The sequence below is a fragment of the Brachypodium distachyon genome, chromosome 4 (genome assembly GCF_000005505.3).
Source record: "Brachypodium distachyon strain Bd21 chromosome 4, Brachypodium_distachyon_v3.0, whole genome shotgun sequence".
Classification (NCBI taxonomy): Eukaryota; Viridiplantae; Streptophyta; class Magnoliopsida; order Poales; family Poaceae; genus Brachypodium; species Brachypodium distachyon.
In genome coordinates, this window is record NC_016134.3 from 38,654,454 (window position 1) to 38,673,568 (window position 19,115).

General features: G+C 52.3%; 1 protein-coding gene across 2 annotated transcripts; it reads right to left on the reverse strand.

Moving 5' to 3' along the window:
- Window positions 1-12,008: 12,008 nt before the first annotated feature.
- LOC100836814 (phosphatidylinositol 4-kinase gamma 5) lies at window positions 12,009-16,822 on the reverse strand. 2 transcript variants are annotated; one of them, XM_014902659.2, is made up of 2 exons: window positions 16,576-16,822; window positions 12,009-14,532 (listed from the first exon to the last, which is right to left on the reverse strand). In XM_014902659.2, exon 2 carries the CDS (start codon window positions 14,373-14,375, stop codon window positions 12,429-12,431), a length of 1,947 nt encoding a protein of 648 aa, XP_014758145.1. In that variant the 5' UTR covers window positions 14,376-14,532; window positions 16,576-16,822; the 3' UTR covers window positions 12,009-12,428. The 2 variants fall into 2 exon arrangements, with proteins under 2 accessions (XP_014758145.1, XP_010238261.1); XM_010239959.2 differs by having other exon boundaries at window positions 12,009-14,579.
- Window positions 16,823-19,115: the final 2,293 nt, after the last annotated feature.

The following is a 19,115-nucleotide window of genomic DNA, read 5'->3' on the forward strand; positions in this document are numbered from 1 at the left end:
GCTCCTGCAGCGAGGCCCACGAAGAAGGCCTCACCGGGGGGAGAGTCTGGTGGGAAGCAGGGCGACGCGCCCCGCTGCCCTATCCACAACAACTCCACCCATGACGCGCAGAGTTGCCACGTCCTGCAAGGGATCAAGCAGCGGCGGGAGCAGCGCCACGAGGAGCGCCGCGCCGCCGGCGCCTGCTTCAATTGTGGCGACATCGGGCATCTCTCCCGAGATTGCCCGAACGACCCCAGAGCGGGTCCGAGGCCGGCCGGCGGTGGTGCCGACAGGGTTGAACCCCAAGGAGGGCGCAGCCAGCCCCTCGCTGTGCGGGAACGCCCTCCTCGGGGCCGTGACAGGGCGCGCGCCAAGGAGCAGCGCGAGTCCGACTATTCCGGCGGCGACGAGCCGGGCTTCCAGGAGCCTCGTGGCGTCGCCTGCATCCATCGGAGAGCGTGAACGCCATGGTGAAGCGCCTCACCCGCGACGGGTGCGCGCTGTTGCCGGACACGGAGCCGCAACAGCCGCTGAGGTCGTCGCACGTGCCGATCACCTTCAGCGCCGACGATCACCCGGTGCGACAGTTGGGTTCCGGGGTAATACCCTTCGTCGTCTCGCTGATCATTAGCAATATGACGGTGACCGAGGTGCTGGTGGACAACGGAGCGGGGCTTAACGTCCTGTCCGCCAGGCTAGTGGAAAAGCTCCAGCTGCCGATGGAGCAGCTGAAGCCCACCGAACCGTTCCGGGGGGTGAACCCCGGGATCGTGCGCCCGCTGGGACGCATCACGCTGCCGGTCACCTTCGGGTCCCGGGAAGCGTTCAGGACCGAGCACATAGTGTTCGACGTGGGGCATACCCTGTTGCCCTACAACGGGATCCTTGGTCGGCCGACGCTGATCAAGTTTATGGCGGCTACGCATTGCGCCTACGGCGTGATGAAGATGCCGTCCGTCTACGGAGTCCTCTCCATCGGGTGCGATCTCAAAGACGCTGCTTGGTGCGTTGGCGAGGTCGTCCGGGCCGCTGCTGCAGCTGACGCCGGCGACGAAGGTGTTGTCGAGGACGACGCCTTGCCGGGTGACGCCCCGGCAACGAAGAAGGCCCACGCCACCCCGCAAGGGCTAGCCGGAGGAGGCGCTGGCTCGAGCTCGCATCCCGGCAAGGGGCGGGGGCTCCGGGAGGAGGCCGCCAAAGTGAAGAAGCTGCCCCTCCAAGCCGGCGACAAGGAGCGCACCGTTACCGTCGGTGCGAACCTGACCGCCGAATAGGAAAGCGCCCTCGTCCCCTTCCTCCGGGAAAACGACGACGTGTTCCCCTGGGAACCGTGGGACTTTCCCGGAGTCCCCAAGGAGGTGATTGAGCATCGGCTCGCGGTGCGCCCGGACACGCACCCCATCAAGCAGAAGATCCAGCGGCAGGCACAAGAGCGGAAAGATTTCATCAAGCAAGAGGTGGGCAAGCTCAGGGCTGCCGGGGCGATCAGGGAAGTTTTGTACCCCACTTGGCTGGCTAACTCTGTAGTAGTGCCCAAAGCGGGGAATAAGCTTTGCATGTGCGTAGATTTTACCAATCTTAATCGTGCATTCCCCAAGGATCCCTTCCCTGTACCCTGTATCGACCAGATAGTTGATTCTACCGCTGGTTGTGACCTGTTGAGTTTTCTGGACGCTTTCTCCGGCTACCATCAAATCAAGATGGCGGTCGAGGATGAGAAAAAGACAGCGTTTATCACCCCGGGTTGCTGCTATTGCTATACATGCATGCCTTTCGGGTTGAACAACGCGGGCTCCACATTCCAGCGCGCCCTGCGCGAATGTTTGGGGCCTCAGCTAGGCCGCAACGCAGAGGCCTACATGGATGACATCGTCATCAAATCAAAGCGTAGGGACTCGCTGGTTGATGACCTGCGGGAGACATTTGACAACCTCCGCAAGATCAAGCTCAGGCTGAACCCTGATAAGTGCACCTTCGGCGTCAACTCCGGGCAACTTCTGGGTTTCTTGGTTTCACACCGGGGGATACAAGCCATCAAGAAGATGGAGGCTCCCCGCAAGGTGAAAGATGTCCAGCGCCCCCGGTAAAAAACAGGTGTGCATTTGTTCTGGTACTAGCGCGCCCTCTTGGCACTTGGTCTCACCGGCCCCATAGGGCCTCATCGACCGTGCCGGCGATAACCGGGTCTCCGCCTCAGACGCCCCTACCGAACCTAAAAGGGGGACGTGGCTGCACGCCCCCGGTGTCGGAGCACCGAGCGACGACATGTTCCGGGTGCAGGACTGACACGTTTGGCACGAGAACAGACAGCTAAGTGCATTATCCTAGACGCCTAGTTTTCTAGTACTCAATGCTGGCTCGATGGTGTGGGTCGGGTCTTGCGTATGGCTGGAGTGTTAGAAGGACGTTTGCGGGGGGAGTGCGCTCCTCATGCGGCTTGCGGGTCCGCCCCGTGGGCGCGTGCTTGGGAGTAGCTAACCCGCAAGCGGAGTGGCTCGCCGCTGCTATTTGGCCCCAGGTTGGCACTGCGGGTCCGTCCCAGGTCCCTGGTCTGGTTAAGTAGCGCGCGAGTCTCCGGCAACACAAAGCACAACACACGAGGGCAAGAAGATCCACCCCACGAGTCAATTTCAGGGACAAGTACCAAGTAGAACCAGGAAGCAAAATTGCTAAAAGAGTAGCGAATGATTACATGGACTAATAAAACGATAATTGTTCTGCGCTAAGCACGCCACTTGCAGGAAACAAAAGGAAAAATAAAAGCTTGCAGGAGACTAAGACAGCTGGTTGCCGGGGGCTTACGCTGGGGGCTCCGGCTCCGGCTTCCTCTGCATCCGATCCATCACTTCGTCGACGAACCGGCTTACTGCCCTGGAGTGGGTGGGACCGTCCTTGCTGTCCGACCACGCGTCCAGCAGCGTCTCGAAGGGGAAGTCGGGGTGGTGGTAGTGCACCCGGAGGAGGATCGTCTCGGTGATCTCCTTGGCGCACGACGCTATCTCCCTGTCATAGAACTTGGAGATCCACACATCCAGCGCCCCAAGCTTCCCCACCATGTCGGAGAAGAATGGGATCAGGGTGCTGGGAGGAGTAGCTGCTGACCAGCTCGCTCTTCTCATTGAGGCGAGCCTGAGCTGTCGTGAGCACCTCCTCGTGCTCCTTGTTGGCTTTCTCCCGCGCCGCGGCCAGCGAGTCCAACGCTTGCTACTTGTGCTGACGTCCGTGCTGTCCACCTTCGCGGCCTGCAGCTCGAACCTCGGCAGCAGCTCGCGCATGGCCTGGGCGATCTCGTGCAGCTTCTCAGTATCTCTCCGCCGCTGCTCCGCCAACTTGTCGTGGTTGCCACGTGCCAGCAACACCGCATGCTTGGCCTTGCGGAGGAGTTCCGCGAGCCGCGCGATCTCCTTGGCCTTGGCCACATTGTCCTCGCCCATCTTGACGAGCTCGCCCCGGGCGGTGGACAATTCCGACTCGAGATGGGCGCTCCTTTCCTTGGCGGAATTGAGCTCCTTCTCTCGCCGCGCCGACGCCGTTGCCGCATCCTCCGCGGCCTTGGCCTGCTCCTCCAGCTTCGCGCGCAGCGCCTGGAGCTGGGAGGAGTAGCTGCTGACCAGCTCGCTCTTCTCGTTGAGGCGAGCCTGAGCTGTCGCGAGCACCTCCTCGTGCTCCTTGTTGGCTTTCTCCCGCGCCGCGGCCAGCGAGTCCAACGCTTGCTAGTGCTCGGCGCGTTGAGCCTCCAGTTGCCGGTGAAGCTCTTCCTCGGAAACCACCGGCGTTGCGGCCTCGTCCCTGGCCTACCAGGCCAGGCGGATCTCCTCCCATAGCCGAGAGAGCTCCTCAACTCTGCGTCCTCGACGTCAAAGGTGAGGTCAATCACCGCCTCGTCCGTCCCCGTGGCGGGCGCGCTAGGACCTGTAGCAAAAGTAAGGTTAGTACTTCAATAAACTGGAGTATTCGGCAATGAGCGCAAGGGAGTTTTGAACGAGTACCTTGCGGGGCCGTCGTGCTTGCGAGGGGAGCCTTGTCCCCCTCTGTCCCGGCTCCTGCTGCCGGGCTGTCCGCTGCGGGCTGGATTTCGCCTGCGAGACAAGGTAATGGCACGGTTATGGGCCAATGTGCAGAAGGAGCATGTGCAATGGAATCAGGGGAGGGGCCTGTACCTGTTGCGGGCTCCTCCTCCACTAGGATCGGGTCGGCGGCAAGCGTGGTGGCGGCGCCGCTGGCCCCCGTGCCGGTTTGACTGGCACTGGCACTGGCCCGGGTGCGCGGCTTCTTGCTTGGCGCGGCGGGTGCAGTGTCCGTCCTCCCCCTCTTGCCGGCTCCGGCCGGATTGCTGTCCCTGCGAGGCATCAACAAGGATGTGAAGGAACGAAGGCAAGCGCAAAACTTGTAGATAGAAGGGGCGGGGAGCGTCAACTTACTTCAGGGGATTGAGCCTGAGCGAGTAACCCGTGAAGATTCCCCGCTTTGGTGGGGCTGCGCACCCTCGTGGAGTTGCCGCCGCCCCGGTTGCCGCGGCAACCGCCGGGGCACCCGCAGCCGTCGCAGAGGAAGCTGCAGCCGCCGGCGACCTTGGTCGCCGCACTAGTGGCACGTCGCCTTCGTCCTCCGCCTCCGCCTCGGGGAGGGCTGTCCTGGCCCCGGCAACCCCGCCAGCCTCGTCGCCGGAGGACTCATCGCCGGGCCAGCTGGAGTCCGATCCCCCCTCGCTTTCCTCGGCCGCTCGCTTCCCACGGGCTGCGGGGCTCGAGCAGGGGAATCGTACATCAGCCCCCACTCGTTGCAGGGCCGGTCGCTGCTGACGATGTCGTGCAGCCCCGCGACGCCGGCTTGAAGGGATGGAGCCCCCAGGGGCAGATCCGTGATTCCCTTCCTCGCCGGTGATTCCCTTCACCCACGCACGGATCGCCTCCAGGGTCACACCCGTGCTTTGGAGGCGCGTGGTGTCCCCGGGCCCCGTGTACATCCACGCGGAGCGAGACCGCAGCTGCAGCGGCGCGATGCGCCGGCTAATGTAGAAACGCACCACATCAAGATCAGTGAGCCCCGCTAGTCGCAGGGCCTTGATCCTCTCAACGATGGGGAGGAGCTCCGCGTCGCGGCTGTAGCGGTCCCGCCAACTGCCGTTGCTCACCGGCAGCTTGGTGGGCACGTAGATGAACTCGTCGGGTTCCTCCACGCGAACCCAACACCAATCTGTGCGCCACTCCTTCTCGATTTTCTTCTCCGTCCGCACGATGAACTCCGACTTCATCTTATCGCGGGCCCAAAACACCACCCCCGACGACGTCGCGCCTGATTGCTCGACGCGCGGGTAGAAGTAGTGCCAGAATAATGCCACTGACGGCACCACTCCGACAAACCCTTCGCAAAGGAACTAGAAGACGGCAAGAAGGAAGAGTGAGGTGGGTGGAGCTGCGCAACCCGGAGCTGGTACGCCGCCATGAGTGCGTGGAGAAAGAGGGAGTACAGAGGTACCAGCCCGGCGAGGATGAAGCGGGCGAACACCCAGAAGTCATTGTCCTGGTGGTCGCCGCCGGCGGGGAAGACGAGCGTCTCGCCGTACTCGTTGAATGGGGAAGCGACGGCGTGCCGGATCTTGTCGAGCCCCTCGCCATTGTAGCCGGGCTTGAACAAGCCCCACATGGCCCTCAACTCCCGGTTCTTCTGGTCCTTCTCCGAGAGAGGCTTCTTGGGAGCCTTCTCGCCTTTGTCGGCCGCAGAACTCTTGGAGCCTTTCCCTCTCTTGGGGGTTGTGGGCGTCATGGGGAATGTGAGCGGAGACTAGCGGGATTCAGAGGCGCAAGGAAGAATGCGGATGAGGAAGAAGGGCTGGGGGCTAAGTGTTTGCCCCTCAGCACAGCGGTGGGGTTTTATAGTACCCCGGCGCTGAGCAACGGTCGCATCCGCACCCTAGGAGCGCGCTGGGGATAACTACGCTTAAAGAGGGGGAATGCGAGACGTGGCCTTAACCACCCGTGATTAAGGGGAGGTTAGGGCGGAAATCTCGCCCCACCACTCTGCCCGTAACGGCGGAGTCCTTGGAGTAACGCATAAACGGGAACCCGAAACGACTCGGGACCCACGCGTCAGATAAGGGCGTAGCCCGGCAACCGACCACGGGTGATTTCGCCCGGGAACAGGCGTTGCCGGCCCACGCCCGAGGGCTAATGTCGCACCAGTGACACCCGGGGTACCACCACTGCTTGATGCGTGGGTCGCCTCACCTGCTCCCCGCAAGGATAGCACCCTGGGCAGCACCGCACAAGCTGCCCGGCAAGTCACCAACCTGGCAGGGCTAGCCGGCTGCGGGGGTTACCCTGGAAGGCGACGAGAGAATTCCCGCCTGGGTGCCCCCCGGGAAGGTCACTTGCCGGGGAGGGCGCTCCCGGGCGCAGGCACTTACAATAGGGACGGTACCCAGCAGGCAGAGCATCGACGCCACGTGGCCGCCCGGCAGGCTCCCTGTGCGCAGGGTTGGTCAGGGCGAGGAGTGTGGCACAAGCAAGCATTTAATGCTCCGACAGAAAGGTGATTCCCCGTCCATTCAGCCCACAGTGACTGGTCCGCAGTGCATCTAGGGCACGTACCGCCCTAGTTGCAGCGCTACGTACTGTGCATGCAAGCCAGCGCAGCAAGAGCAAGCTGTCTAGGGTCTTTACTCAACACTTGTCACCCATGCACTGAGACACCTGTGACATCCCTTTGAGTATAAAAGGAGGACCATCCCCAACGGTCAAAAGGTTTGGTTCTTACTAGTTTTAGCCCAGAAGTAGCAAGTAGCACTTAGCAGAAAAAGAGAGAGCGCCCGGGGACTCCCCCGGCAACTTGTAAACCCTAGTTCATTGGCTAATACAAGGTCAGAAGCAGGACATAGTGTTTTACACCTCAGGGTGGCCCGAACCTGGGTAAAACGGTCTTGTCCATCTTTACGCTTGACATTGGCCTCGTCGCCGATCGTCGGAGCAATCCCCAACGCCCACTGTCGAGCCAAAAAGGGGGTGCCTTGCATCCTCGGTGTCTAAGCCCCAGGCTACAACAATATCCCACTGCAACATTTTTCAATCAGAATTTACAAGGGTCAAGAGGGGGGTTTCGCTCACTGTCAGCAGCGACGATGCAAGCCTGCGCAAGCATGCAACTCAAGCTCAGGCCTCAGGGGGCACCCTTGTAGCGATTCCTCACGTCAGGGGGCTCCATCCAGGTCACGGCTCACCGCCCACAAATGAGGCACCTTCTGGTTCTGTTGTTCTAGGGTTTCCAATGTGGGGTTCCTCGGTTGCTCTGAACTCAGGTCGATTGGACCATGGTTGCAGCATGGTAATGATAAATGGGCCAGCTTATTGCTTATTGGGTTGTATTATGATGGGTTTTAAACCCACACCGAATTTGTTGCCTTAATTGTTTCTGATTTATTTCTCAAAAAAATGTTTTCTGAGTTATAGTTTGAAGTCCTAATTTATCATATAATGCACATGAATTAATTAAGTATTATGGAAAAACTCATGTTTTTAGGGGTGCGATGGCACTCCAATTGTGTTGAAACGTAAGTGGATTGTCCTCTTTTCCCCATCAGTTTGAGCTTTTGGGTGAATTGGTTCGGTGCATGAAACTCTTCAGATCCGCTCATGGCTGATATCATGGAGTCCACGAAACCCTAGAAGAAGGTACTATGTTGTGTGTGGATGCATAGGTAAGCTCAATTTTCTCTCCATTTCCGCCCTCTCTCTCTCTCTCTCTTGCTGGTATCTATTTATTTTTTAGGAAAAGACGGTTGATGTTCGCCAATCAATTAGAAGAGAAGCATTGTACAAGAGGTGCTAGTATCTTTTTCTTCTTTCTTACATGATCGATTTGAATAGATCGATTGGCAGGATGACTCGACAATGTCGTTTCTTCATAAATTGCTACTGGATACGCAACACGACATGGAGGCTGGATAGTCAAGTTATTGTGGAGCCAATATAAGGACTTAGAAGAAGATATGTAGCTGCATTTGGGACTGTCCATAGAAGACCGAAATCCGGGAGTATTGAAACTAAAGAAGTCACCATCTGCGTCTCTCCATCGACAAGTATGTCGCCGCTAAAATGATTGTCAAACGTTGGTTAATTTTATCTACAATGAACATGGGGTAGAATCATACTCTTAAGCATTCAAACAATGCTTGGTTTGTGACTTTTTATGAAATTTATATGGTGCCTGTATGAAACCAGATGAACTACCAACTTTGTTCCAACCATATATGTCTCAATCAAATCCACATGATGTGAATGCAGATGCTACCATTGGCCCGCCGTTCGTGCGGCACGGAGAGTTAAAATGTGAGACACCACAACCAGGTTCAGACTCAGAAAGGCGCTGCAAGGAAGAACAATAATGGTAGATAAACGTGCAGCACTAACGCCGTAGTCAACCGACATCGTCCGGGACACTGCCAAGTAGGGACAGTCATCTAACAAGCCCCACGTTTCAGCATGTCGGCGTGATAATACTGCGTTAATAGGCGGTAAGTAATCCTCGCTTGATCCAAGGTGCCTATTGTTAAATCTGCCAGCACCAACACGATGCAGCCGATGCATGGACAGATCTTTGACCGGGGAGAGACGATCTAAAATAAACATGCAGACGTTAGGGGGCAAATTACTGTCCCTCCGATCCATAATAAGTGTCGGAAAATTTGTACTAAATCCCTCGACTCGAAGGGGGTGCTATGCTAGGGCAAGAATCTTTGACTGCTTAAGTTAACATGGCCATGCTTAGGTGTAACCACACAGCTTTACTAGCTTTAATTTGTTAATCAGCCACTTCACTATACTACGTACCTCTCATCAGTCACTACCCCTCACCGGTGCCACTTGCAGATGCAGCAGAAAATGAGTATACTGTCGCAGTTAGCCACAACGATACAGGTGGTGCCGCCACTGGTCTGGCTAGCCACTGATTCATTGGTTGTTTACATAGGACAGTATACTTATACGTAGTACTCCGTATTGACTTGAAGCAAGGAATCGAGACCCCTTGCTAGCGATCTCCCTGCAAGAACCAAAACGCATCATCGGGAGCTGGGAGAGGATTGTTTAGCAGTTTCATAACCACCCATGCACGCAAGGCTCGTGGATCTGGACCTCGATCTGAGAAGCACGTACGGCAGAAACACCGCACTGTGCCAGCGTCGCGCGCACGGGACGGACGGCGGCGCACTCCGAGGGACGTTTTTCCATCCGGACCGCTCCGTGCATTGCATATTTGCATGGCCCGCAGCAGAAGCCTCAATGCGAGCGCGCGCCAGGCCCGGGGAACGCCGCGCTTGTCTGCCGCACGGCCGGTGCGTGGAATTTGTGTGTCCTCCATGTGCCAAGAGGCGGACCACCGCGTGGGAATGCGTGCAACGGACCGGGGGCAGTTTGATATTGGGCGTGTCAGACGGAGCCGAGTTGAATATGCAGTGCTTGCTTCTCTTTGAGTTTGACTAGCATCGCTGTGCGGTCTGAGCTCGATCTCATCTGTCTGTCTCCTTATAAAACCCCTCTACTGTCACCTAAACCTCTCCTTTCCCTTTTCTTCAGAATTAGCAGCCAAGTAGGTGAGCCAGACTGCCAGAGAGATGAGGTGTGCAGGCAGTGTTCTTCTGCTGCTCCTGCTCTCCCTCTCTGCTGCTCTGACTGCTGAAGCAAACATGGTTAGTATGTGCTCGATTTTTTATTTTTTTACATACAATTTTGTCCACGCCACGGTACTAGTAGCATGCTGAGTTGCAGCATTTGTACTCATGATCTGTGATTCTGGTGAAAATGCAGGAAGGATTGAATGGCTACAATGCGGCGCCGTCGTTGCCCGGTCGGAGATTGTTGAGAGAAAGGAGGGCAATGGCAGCTCTGGCACATGGGGGAGGAGGTCCGGAGAAGAAGAATGAGGTTGTGGAAGAACGCAAGGGAGAAGAGAACACAGTTGCAAACAAGGCCCATGTTCATGGAGGCGAGAAAACTGTAGAGGTTACCGTTGTCGGGTTAAGTGGTGAAAGTTCTGGGAAAAAGAATGAAGGCAGTAAGCGCAAATTCGCCGGCCAAGTGCCACTCAGCTCGGACTACCGCATACCCAAGTGCCATCCACCAAGGAATAACTGAGAAACAACAGGCAAAGACTTCTTCTTGGTTAAACTCTAGTTCTTTTTTCTGACGTATAAATACAGAAGTGCTCAGTCAAACAAGCTAGTGTTACATAGTACTTCCGCAGGTTCTTCTGAAGTTCTCATACTTCCAGTTAATCAACCAAACATGACTTGTCACAATTAGTGTTTTGCAAATGGGTCGTGTAGAGAGGAGCAATTAACTGTACTGCTTTTATGGTAGCAGATCACTAGGCTTTGAATGATGGACTGAAACCTGCTATTTATGTTGTTGCAGGAGCAAATCAGGAAGGGAGCAGATCATGCATCTGCCGAAGTTGTACATGACGAGGCAAGAGCATCACCCGCTTAATTTTTTTTTAGCATTACAAGCATCTGCACAGCACATGGCCACATCACATTTGCTTAATTAGCCACTCGAGTTCCCACTATGTACTGATGACTGTAGTTTTACTTGCAGGGTAAACGGAGCTAGCGAGGGTCAGCAACTCATTCCATGTTTCAGGGAGCAAGCAAATCATCATAACCACGACGGCGCGGACACCGTGGCGTCCGACATGCTGAGGATGGACGGATCATACCGGCGACCAATCAATAACGGTGCTCCGTTGGACGAGAGAAGCAGCCTTAGCTAGCTGGACATTTGAGAGATGCTGACCGACTCCTGTTGCTATAGATACATGTAGGAACCTGGCTTGTTTCTTCTTAATTTGCAATTGGTAGTACCTTAGCTAGGGGGGGAGAGGGAATCTCTGAGCCGCACGTAGAGCACATTCCTGAGCCTCAATGGAACTGGTTGAGGTGAGTTGAATGGGCAATTTTGGTTGCGCCGTGCTTGGAGAGGTAGCATCTGTAATCTGTCAGTAATATTCCTGAAGTAGCAGAGAATAGGACTCAATTAGGCTATGCTACTTCAGGTTTCCGAATGTCCATGCGAGAAGAGTATTTTCTCATCGGCTGGACGTCACCGAGTTCGGCAGAACTGGAAGCCGGCCCGCATCCGACAGTTGGGTTTTGGTTTTCCCTTTTCACCGATTCAGGTGCCTCCGCCCGCAGCCGGATGCGCCGAGCTACTGTGTCAAAGCTTCCGATTTGGGCTCAGTCAGATTCTTCTAGACCCATCTTGCCTTAGACGCCAGGCTGCCATCAACCGTAACGAACCGGACCAGACGAATTTCTCTGCGATTCCCTCGCCCATGCGCGGGCACGCCGCCGTGTGTCATGATAAGGCTGCGTGACGCGACGCGGCCAATAATGGAGGGCGGGCGCCGAGACGAGACGGCCGCATCGCAACGAAGCCTCGGGCGGCAGCCAGCGACAGGGTGAGAACGAGACACCTGTTGCTGTTGAACTCTAGCCTGTTGGACGTCGTTGTCTCCTCTCTTCTGCACTGCACTACACCATGACATGACCATAATTCTCTTGACATTTTTTGGTGCGTACGTGATAGGCTTAGACCTCAAGGTAGTTTTATCTAGTTACTCCAATTTCACGGTCCAGATGCTGGAAAGCAACGTCCACTTCGATGGTCTCTCGCGTGTGACACGGACCGGCTGCCTAACCTGATGGGAAAATGAGGGCTTGAAAATGTCACATCAGTCAGGTGCGTGCAGTAGAAAACACCACAGGGTGACGAAGCTCTCCGGGGTCAGCAGTCCAAGACTCCTCCTGACTTCCCAAGTGCATACGTCGCGGACGGAAAGCAACTGGTCAATAGAATTGGTGCTTTCGTAACTATAGATGTGATGTCTAGGAAAACGCTGATGAGGAGATCAGCCAGCCAGCCATGCAAGTTTCTTGTGATCCTTTTGACACTCTCCGGAGCAAACCCCAGAGGTCACTCGTTCAGTTCATATCAACGCGCAGCAAAAGGCACCATAGCAGAGATGACAGAAAGTAAAGAGGTAAAGAGGTGATATATACATGTGAACATGTGTAGAAAGTAGCAACATCCAAGTGCATATTATGGTACGCGTCTCGAAAATGGTACAGTGGCAAGGCCGAAACACCGGCGAGGCCATGCCAGCAACACTCGCCACCATCAGGTACTAGCCGAGATTTAGCGAGGTGCTCATATATATACAGATGAAAGAACAAACCATCCCATACGTCAAAAACCTATACACAAACACAACACACACTCCTGCAAGATCATATGTCAAGGACGGTCTTATTTATCCAACCACCTCTATCTTCTCCATAGTCCAAACACCTACAGGCGTAGAGGGTAGCCGCCAAGGAAACAGCTGCTGCTGCCTGCTGCACACCTCAGTCTTCTCTACATTACCTTTGGTATATAGCTTCTCTTCTACTCCTTTCAAAACTGGCAGGAAGTTCCCAGCCTCTGCATTGGACGCGGGCCGACACCAGCAGTGTGCTTCCGGGCTCGGAAAGCGCCCGGGAGCAGCGCTTGGAACTTGTCAAGGAATGCACTCCACTCCTCGGGGCCCATGTCTGACAGCTTCACAAAACTGGCGCTGGGAGGGAGCATCTCATTTGCGCTCCTGCTCCCAGACTGATGCATACTACCTTCACCGCTAGAGTTAGTCTTAGCAGTCACCTTGCTCTTTGGAATACCTCTGTGGTAGGGTTTAGCTTTTCCAAAGAAACCAGCCCCCTTCAGCGATGCTGATAACTTTGAGATAGAAGGGATCATCTGAGGAAATGTACCGCTCAGTGGGTCAGCGTCATCATTGATCGTCCCCTTGCCACTGTCATCATCTTCCTCATCACACTCGTCTAACTTTGACAATGGATTCCTGTGACTTGCCTTCATGGGCCCTAAGTTGCTGAATGCAGGTGATTCAAATGCATCTGAATCATCCTCGCCATCAAGAGAGAACTGGGTGAAGTCATCATCATCATCTTCAACTCCGGCTTCTGGAAGAAATAGCTCTATGTCCTCGATCCATTTCCTTGCCTCCATGCAAAGAAGTTCAAGCTCACTTGGCTCTTCTTCTTTCCCAGTAAACTGCCTGCTCATCATCTCCCCTATCTCTGACAAGCAAAGGCCAAATGCTGCAGCTTCCTTGAGAAATATTGTTGATAGCATCAGCACTCTCAAACATGCCTTGCGGATCATGGGCAGCTCCATGCGAAGCATTTCAGCATCTTTTACAGGATCCAAATTTGCAATGTATTCAAGTTCTTCCTCAGAGAAAGGGATGGATGCCTGTGGCCAGTGGATCCATTCAAAATATGGGTCTTCTAGACATTCCGGCAGACAAAGACCATGGTCAATAGGAATGAGTTCAGTCTGTACTCCAAAATTGTCAGCCCCGGGACCAACTTTCCTAACAAGAAGATTGCCCGAATGTCTGTCCGTGTTGAAGATCCGGATATCAAGTATGCCAATCCTGTGCACTCCAGATACAGGGAAGCTTGATGTCCCATGGTCACTGGCATCATAATCATGAGGGACAAACTGCTGCAATGATGCAATCTTGCTCACAGACTGTGATTTGTTGGGGAGCACTTTATTTTTGCAGCAAACAGTATCATTCACATTGAACGCAGTGTGTGTGATCTTGACCAGCATGGTGGCAGGAACATTTGCAAAGTTGCGGTGGTCAAGGAGGTAAGCAGCAACCTCTCGGTACCCTGTCTCGCCAACCCGTACAGATCTTTTCAGGCCTGGCTGCCCAAGGGACTTCCCTACGAAGCCTTTAGGATTATTTGGAGCAAATGGTTCCTCATCAGTTGGCTTGACAATTGCAACATGTTCACCCCAAATGTTCTTGAAGTAGTAGGCACCACCCATCCCACTGTTGACAGCTACTGGGTCGACGCCATTCCTCATGGCTTTCACAACATCCTTAGCAAGCTGCTTCAGCTGAGAGGAAGGGCTTGAACAACCAAGGATTGCAATGGGCCCACTACGGTCTCGCAGTTGCACATCTCCAGTAGGAGAGAGGCAAGGAGTGGAGCTGCTCCGATGCAGATGATTCCTTGTGAGAAGCAACGGCGAGTCATTGCGAATGCTACTGAGATCATTGTTCAGAACAAGATCACCAAAGGTCAGTGAGCTCTCCTCTGTTGATACATTCAGGGCTATCTGCAGTTTCTTTTTCACAGTGTGAGCATTTTCTCCCCTCTCCAGTTCAATGCCCAGGACAGAACCCTTATCAGTTTGAACAAACACTCTCTTCCAGCTCAATGATTTTCCTTCGGCTAGGTTGCTTGCAGGATATTCGCTGCTGAAGCTCCGATCAAGGATTGCAACAGCCATCTGCGTCTGAACAGGACAGTCCAAGTCCCTGGACATAGAATGGCTAAAAGGAGCCGCCTTGCTATGCTTTGGCCTCTCCTGTACTCACCAGAGAGCCAAACAGGCAGGTAGCAAGAGGAAGAAAGAAGATTCCAAACTGACTGCTGCCAAGCAATCAACAGTAGGGTTATATATGAAGATGTTTTTACACCATCTGCATAAAATGGAAACACTCAATCTCAAGATTCAATGGTAGATACCCTGCAGAATAAAAAAGCATACCATGAGTGTCATAAGTATTGCACAAGACAAGCTTTCTTTAAATGATTTTAAAAAATGCAAAATCAGGACAAGCTAGTAAGTAAGGAAGACAAAACATCCCGAAGAAAAGAACGCAGAAGAAAAAATTAATTATATGATAGAGAGTACTCTTTAGAACCTGTAGTCTTTAAGCTTTGGGTGAGTTCTTGTGCGCCGAGGGCGACAAGTTTGTGTCTGAACTACGTGTGTGGGTGAACATATCTGTTTGTTCCGTTATCTCGCGATAGTGGAACCCGATCCATAAGGATCGTAAGGAAAAAAAATGATAGACAGTAATGGAATGGGTCTACATGAATATTTGAAACAGTAAATAGTCTAGAACACCACATAAGTAAGAGATCTTAAACTTGCTGCCAGACAAGTCTCTTTGGATATTCTTGTTTGCTCATTTCAATAATCTGTTCACTGGTAGTAATAAGTCTTGTGCAAAGGCAAGAGACAGCTGATGGCATGGCTTCGTAATGGGAACACTTATTTAATACACCAAAGGCTCGGTCAGTTGTTAAGCAAATTAAAATTTAAAATGCACCAGATAATACTTCAAGCCTTGCATCCAGATTTCACATCTTCACTAGATAATCATAAATTGGCCAGTAACTTAGTCAAACTAGATTTGGGTCCCAGACAACAGCACATATCACTGCAGGTTTTAGATTTCAACCCCATACACAAAATATCATCATTGCACACAAATATTTAGCATTTTAACCATAAGCGTGCACACTTATCCCTGGCTACAACAAATAGATGGCTAGCTCTCACTCTTCACCAATGACCAGAATTGACAAACAAGAAATGCAAACAGATGCTCATGATGAAAAATTATCTCTAGCTTTTTTTTTCTGTTATAACAAGTTGATGACGTATCAGGTGAAACACTCCATCTAGTGAAAACTTGAAAACTTTTCGTCCTAACCATTAAATCTCAAAGAAACGGATCAGATTAAAGGTGGAACCTCTGATCACTAAACACATTTTATGAAAAAAAAACCTCATGATTAGAGATCCAAGGGAGGTTTTCCATAAAATACATTTAAGTGATTATCTGGTTCGTTCACTTGAGATCTAATGGTTAGGATTGAGATTGTTCAAGTTCTCACTGAATGAAGGTTTTCACATAATACGTCCTCACTTGGTTTATCACAAGGATCGCATAGAGAAAAACAACGTGATGTTCTAATAGGAAGTCTGGAAGGCAGTATCCGGGAACAAACATTTGTTACCTAAAATCGGTTGTAATCCCGATCACTAATTCACTATAGCCTAGGGAGATCTAAATTTCACGCGACCACAAGTGATCTAGGATGGACTAACGCTATAGGTCACAAGCTCCCAAAAAATTTAGTTTCATTCTTAAACTAAAAATTCCCCTCGCGAAAACGCATATAAATCTTTTTTAACTGGTCAAAAGTCAAAACTGTACCGGAAAAAAAATCTCTCGTAGCTGCACATATCATCAAATTGTTCAAATCACGTTTGACAGTAAAAGGAAAACGACAAAGTAAGAAACTCAAATAGAAAAGCTCGCGATATCGCATCCCACACTCCTACCAATTTAACCCGATAAAGTCGTAAGTAGATACAGTAGCTTCAAAATACGAACTGCGCATGAATCCTACGTGTTGTCAATCAATTAGACGAACCCCAGGCCAGGCCTCACCGCATTTCTATTGAACAAAACCAGAAAGGTGACAGAGAAATCACCATACAACACACGCATCACAAGCATCCTAAAATCCTGCCCAGGTCCGCGACTAAAATCGTGTCACACCGAACTCGAGAACAGAACAAGGTGAAATCTCTCGCAGGCGCACATTTCCATCGTAGCAGTGCACACAAGTACAATATTTTGAGATGTCTCGAGTCCACGGTCCACACGAGCGGCCCCGCCAACTGAAGCATCCATCCCAGCACGAGCCGAGGGAGTAAGACTCACCGGCGGGAGACAGATCTGGGCGCTGGAGGGCAGGAAAAGGACGGAGCGAGACCACCACCACCACCTCCGGCGGCCGGACGCGTCGCCGGCTCAGATCCGTCGACGGGGGGGCTGCGCCGTACGCTTCCCGCAGGTCAGTGGCGCGATTCGTCTGCCTTTTGTTACCCCTACTCCGGCTGGTTTCACTCGGGGCTTAACTCGACACAGAGCAGAGAGACGGGTTAATCTAATAAACCGTGGTTAAGATGTGGCCCTCCGCGCCTTTCTTATAGCTCCGCGGTTTTACGATGTGGCCCTCCAAAACTGCGATATTTCTTTGCCTCCTGGGATCACGACAAAAGATGTGCCCACTTGCGCATTGTTGCACAACGTCCTAGCTTTGGATCATTCAACGTGAGATGGGAGGCGTGATGTCGCCTCTTTATGAGATTTGTTGTGAGTACGTGCGTGCGTTGGCCTCGTGTGACCACCTGGATTGCAATTCAATTTTGACTGTTGCATCATTAGATTTGTAATGGCATGTTTTAGAACCCCCCAAGTTGCAGTACAAACTACAGTCTTAACCAAGCAACTTAGCACCGACTCATTTTCAAGCAATTGTCTCAAGGCGACCTCGTACTAATATTTAGCACTCTTAATTCATCACCCTGCTTATCTGTTGTAGACAGCTCGATCTCTTCAAATTCTTTCGATCGGAATATTTGTCAAGAAAGATATACGAGGCAAATATTTGTCAATTCTTGATCGTGCTTCGCCATTCTAGGTAAGATCCTGATAAAATGGATAACAAGAGCAACCACATGCGCATGACCCAGAATACTGAATGGTGGATCACACCAATTAGCACTTGTCCGCAAAAGGGGAGTTACACACGTCCTTTTCTGCAAAACAACTGCCGATACTTTCCCAGTCCAGGAAACCATATTTCACGAAAAAAAAAGTGAGGAAAGGAAAGCGACGGAATTAATTAGCCAGCCATCATCACGTCTTCCGTTGCTAGCTTGGGGATCGGAAGCCTCTAGAACCGCAGCCCTTCCGGTCCGCACATGGCACCGCAACGGGCAGGCAGGCAGGCAGGCAAGGGCGTCCGGCCCGATGGTTGGGCACCACCTGGCGCGCGTCCGGTGGAGCGGTGGGTGGTGGGGCCTACGTGGAGGAAGCGGGGAGCCTTGACTCAACCGCCCGTGGTGCGGTGCATGGTAGTACGAGTGGGTGAGTGTGGACTCGCGTGCCTCGTCCGGGCGAGTCGCTCGCTGCCGGCACTCGGGCGGCAGCCAGCCAGCCGCTCCTGGGGTGCCACGGCTGGATCGTAGGCGAGTGCATGTGCATCTTTTAATTAGAAATTCCAAGACGTAGAAGTAAGCTAATGTATGCTTGCCCATCAATAGCATTGGGATTGGCCTAGCTAATTCGACTAGTACTCCGTAATTTACTTTGAACGTGTCTTCACCTTCGTAATTGATCCGTTCTAGTACGTCGAGGTAGATGTCCTGGTCGATCGGTTGGTCTCTCAGCTATCCGCTCATCATCGATGTATATACGCATGCACGTACGGAGGCAGAGCCGCGGGAGCAAGTATCTCAGGTAAGTATATATAAAACGAGTAGAGACAGACTCGATGGATCGCTCGTTTTCACTTCTCCTCAAACTTGTCGGTCAATTATGTTTCCCTCTACAAAATAGTCTCGATCTTACGAAAGAGAAAAGTTAGTATGTACCTGTGGCTGCACTAGTGAAACTAAATATACGCGCATAGGAAAAATTGACATATGTACTACTCTCTCCGATCCTAAATTGTTGTCGAAATATTACATGTAAATGTTTTTGAACAAATAGGTACATTCCTATTTGAACAAATTTGAATCAAAATTTAGAATGAGCATAGAGTACTAGATACAATATTTAAATTAATTACTGTACCTAGCTAGGTAAAGATCTAGAGAGGCTTTGTCCTCTCGGGCATTGATGGAATCAAGAACGTGCAGACCTGTCCGCGGAAGACGAGACAGATCGACCTGCTCCATTGATCGATCATTTTCTATAGCGTTAAGAGAATCACTTGGCGGTAAAGGAAACATCGCTGGGCACTAACAAACGTCTCGCGGGACCCAGCATATCTACGTCGCACCACACAATGACACAATAGTACTTCCTTTCTTTATTTTACTTGTTTTTTTTAGCAATAGCTACTAGTTATGAATTTTTATCATCGGAATTACTTGTTGTTGATTTGATTTAGCACGATTTTGTATACAGTTGTGCTAAATCAGCGAGAAGTAATTCCGGCCGGGAGTAGTAAGTTGTTTCGCTATTGGAAAATGAGGCTAGAGCCAAGTTTATATAGAAAGTTTCTTTTTCAGGCAAAGTTCATATAGAAAGTTAATTGGATAAAAACTATGATTTCTCACACACTAGTCCGCTGCCCGAGAAAACAGAGCCGATAACCTAAAAAACACATGGGCGATCTTCGGAACCACAGCTTGGGCTTCAACGTAGACCCCAAGGCCGTAGCCAATGGCTCTTCCATTCGACCGATCAGA

Bases quoted from the DNA above. Each gene is read 5' to 3' on its own strand.
- LOC100836814 (XM_014902659.2), bottom strand. From the start codon at position 14,375: ATGTCCAGGGACTTGGACTGTCCTGTTCAGACGCAGATGGCTGTTGCA.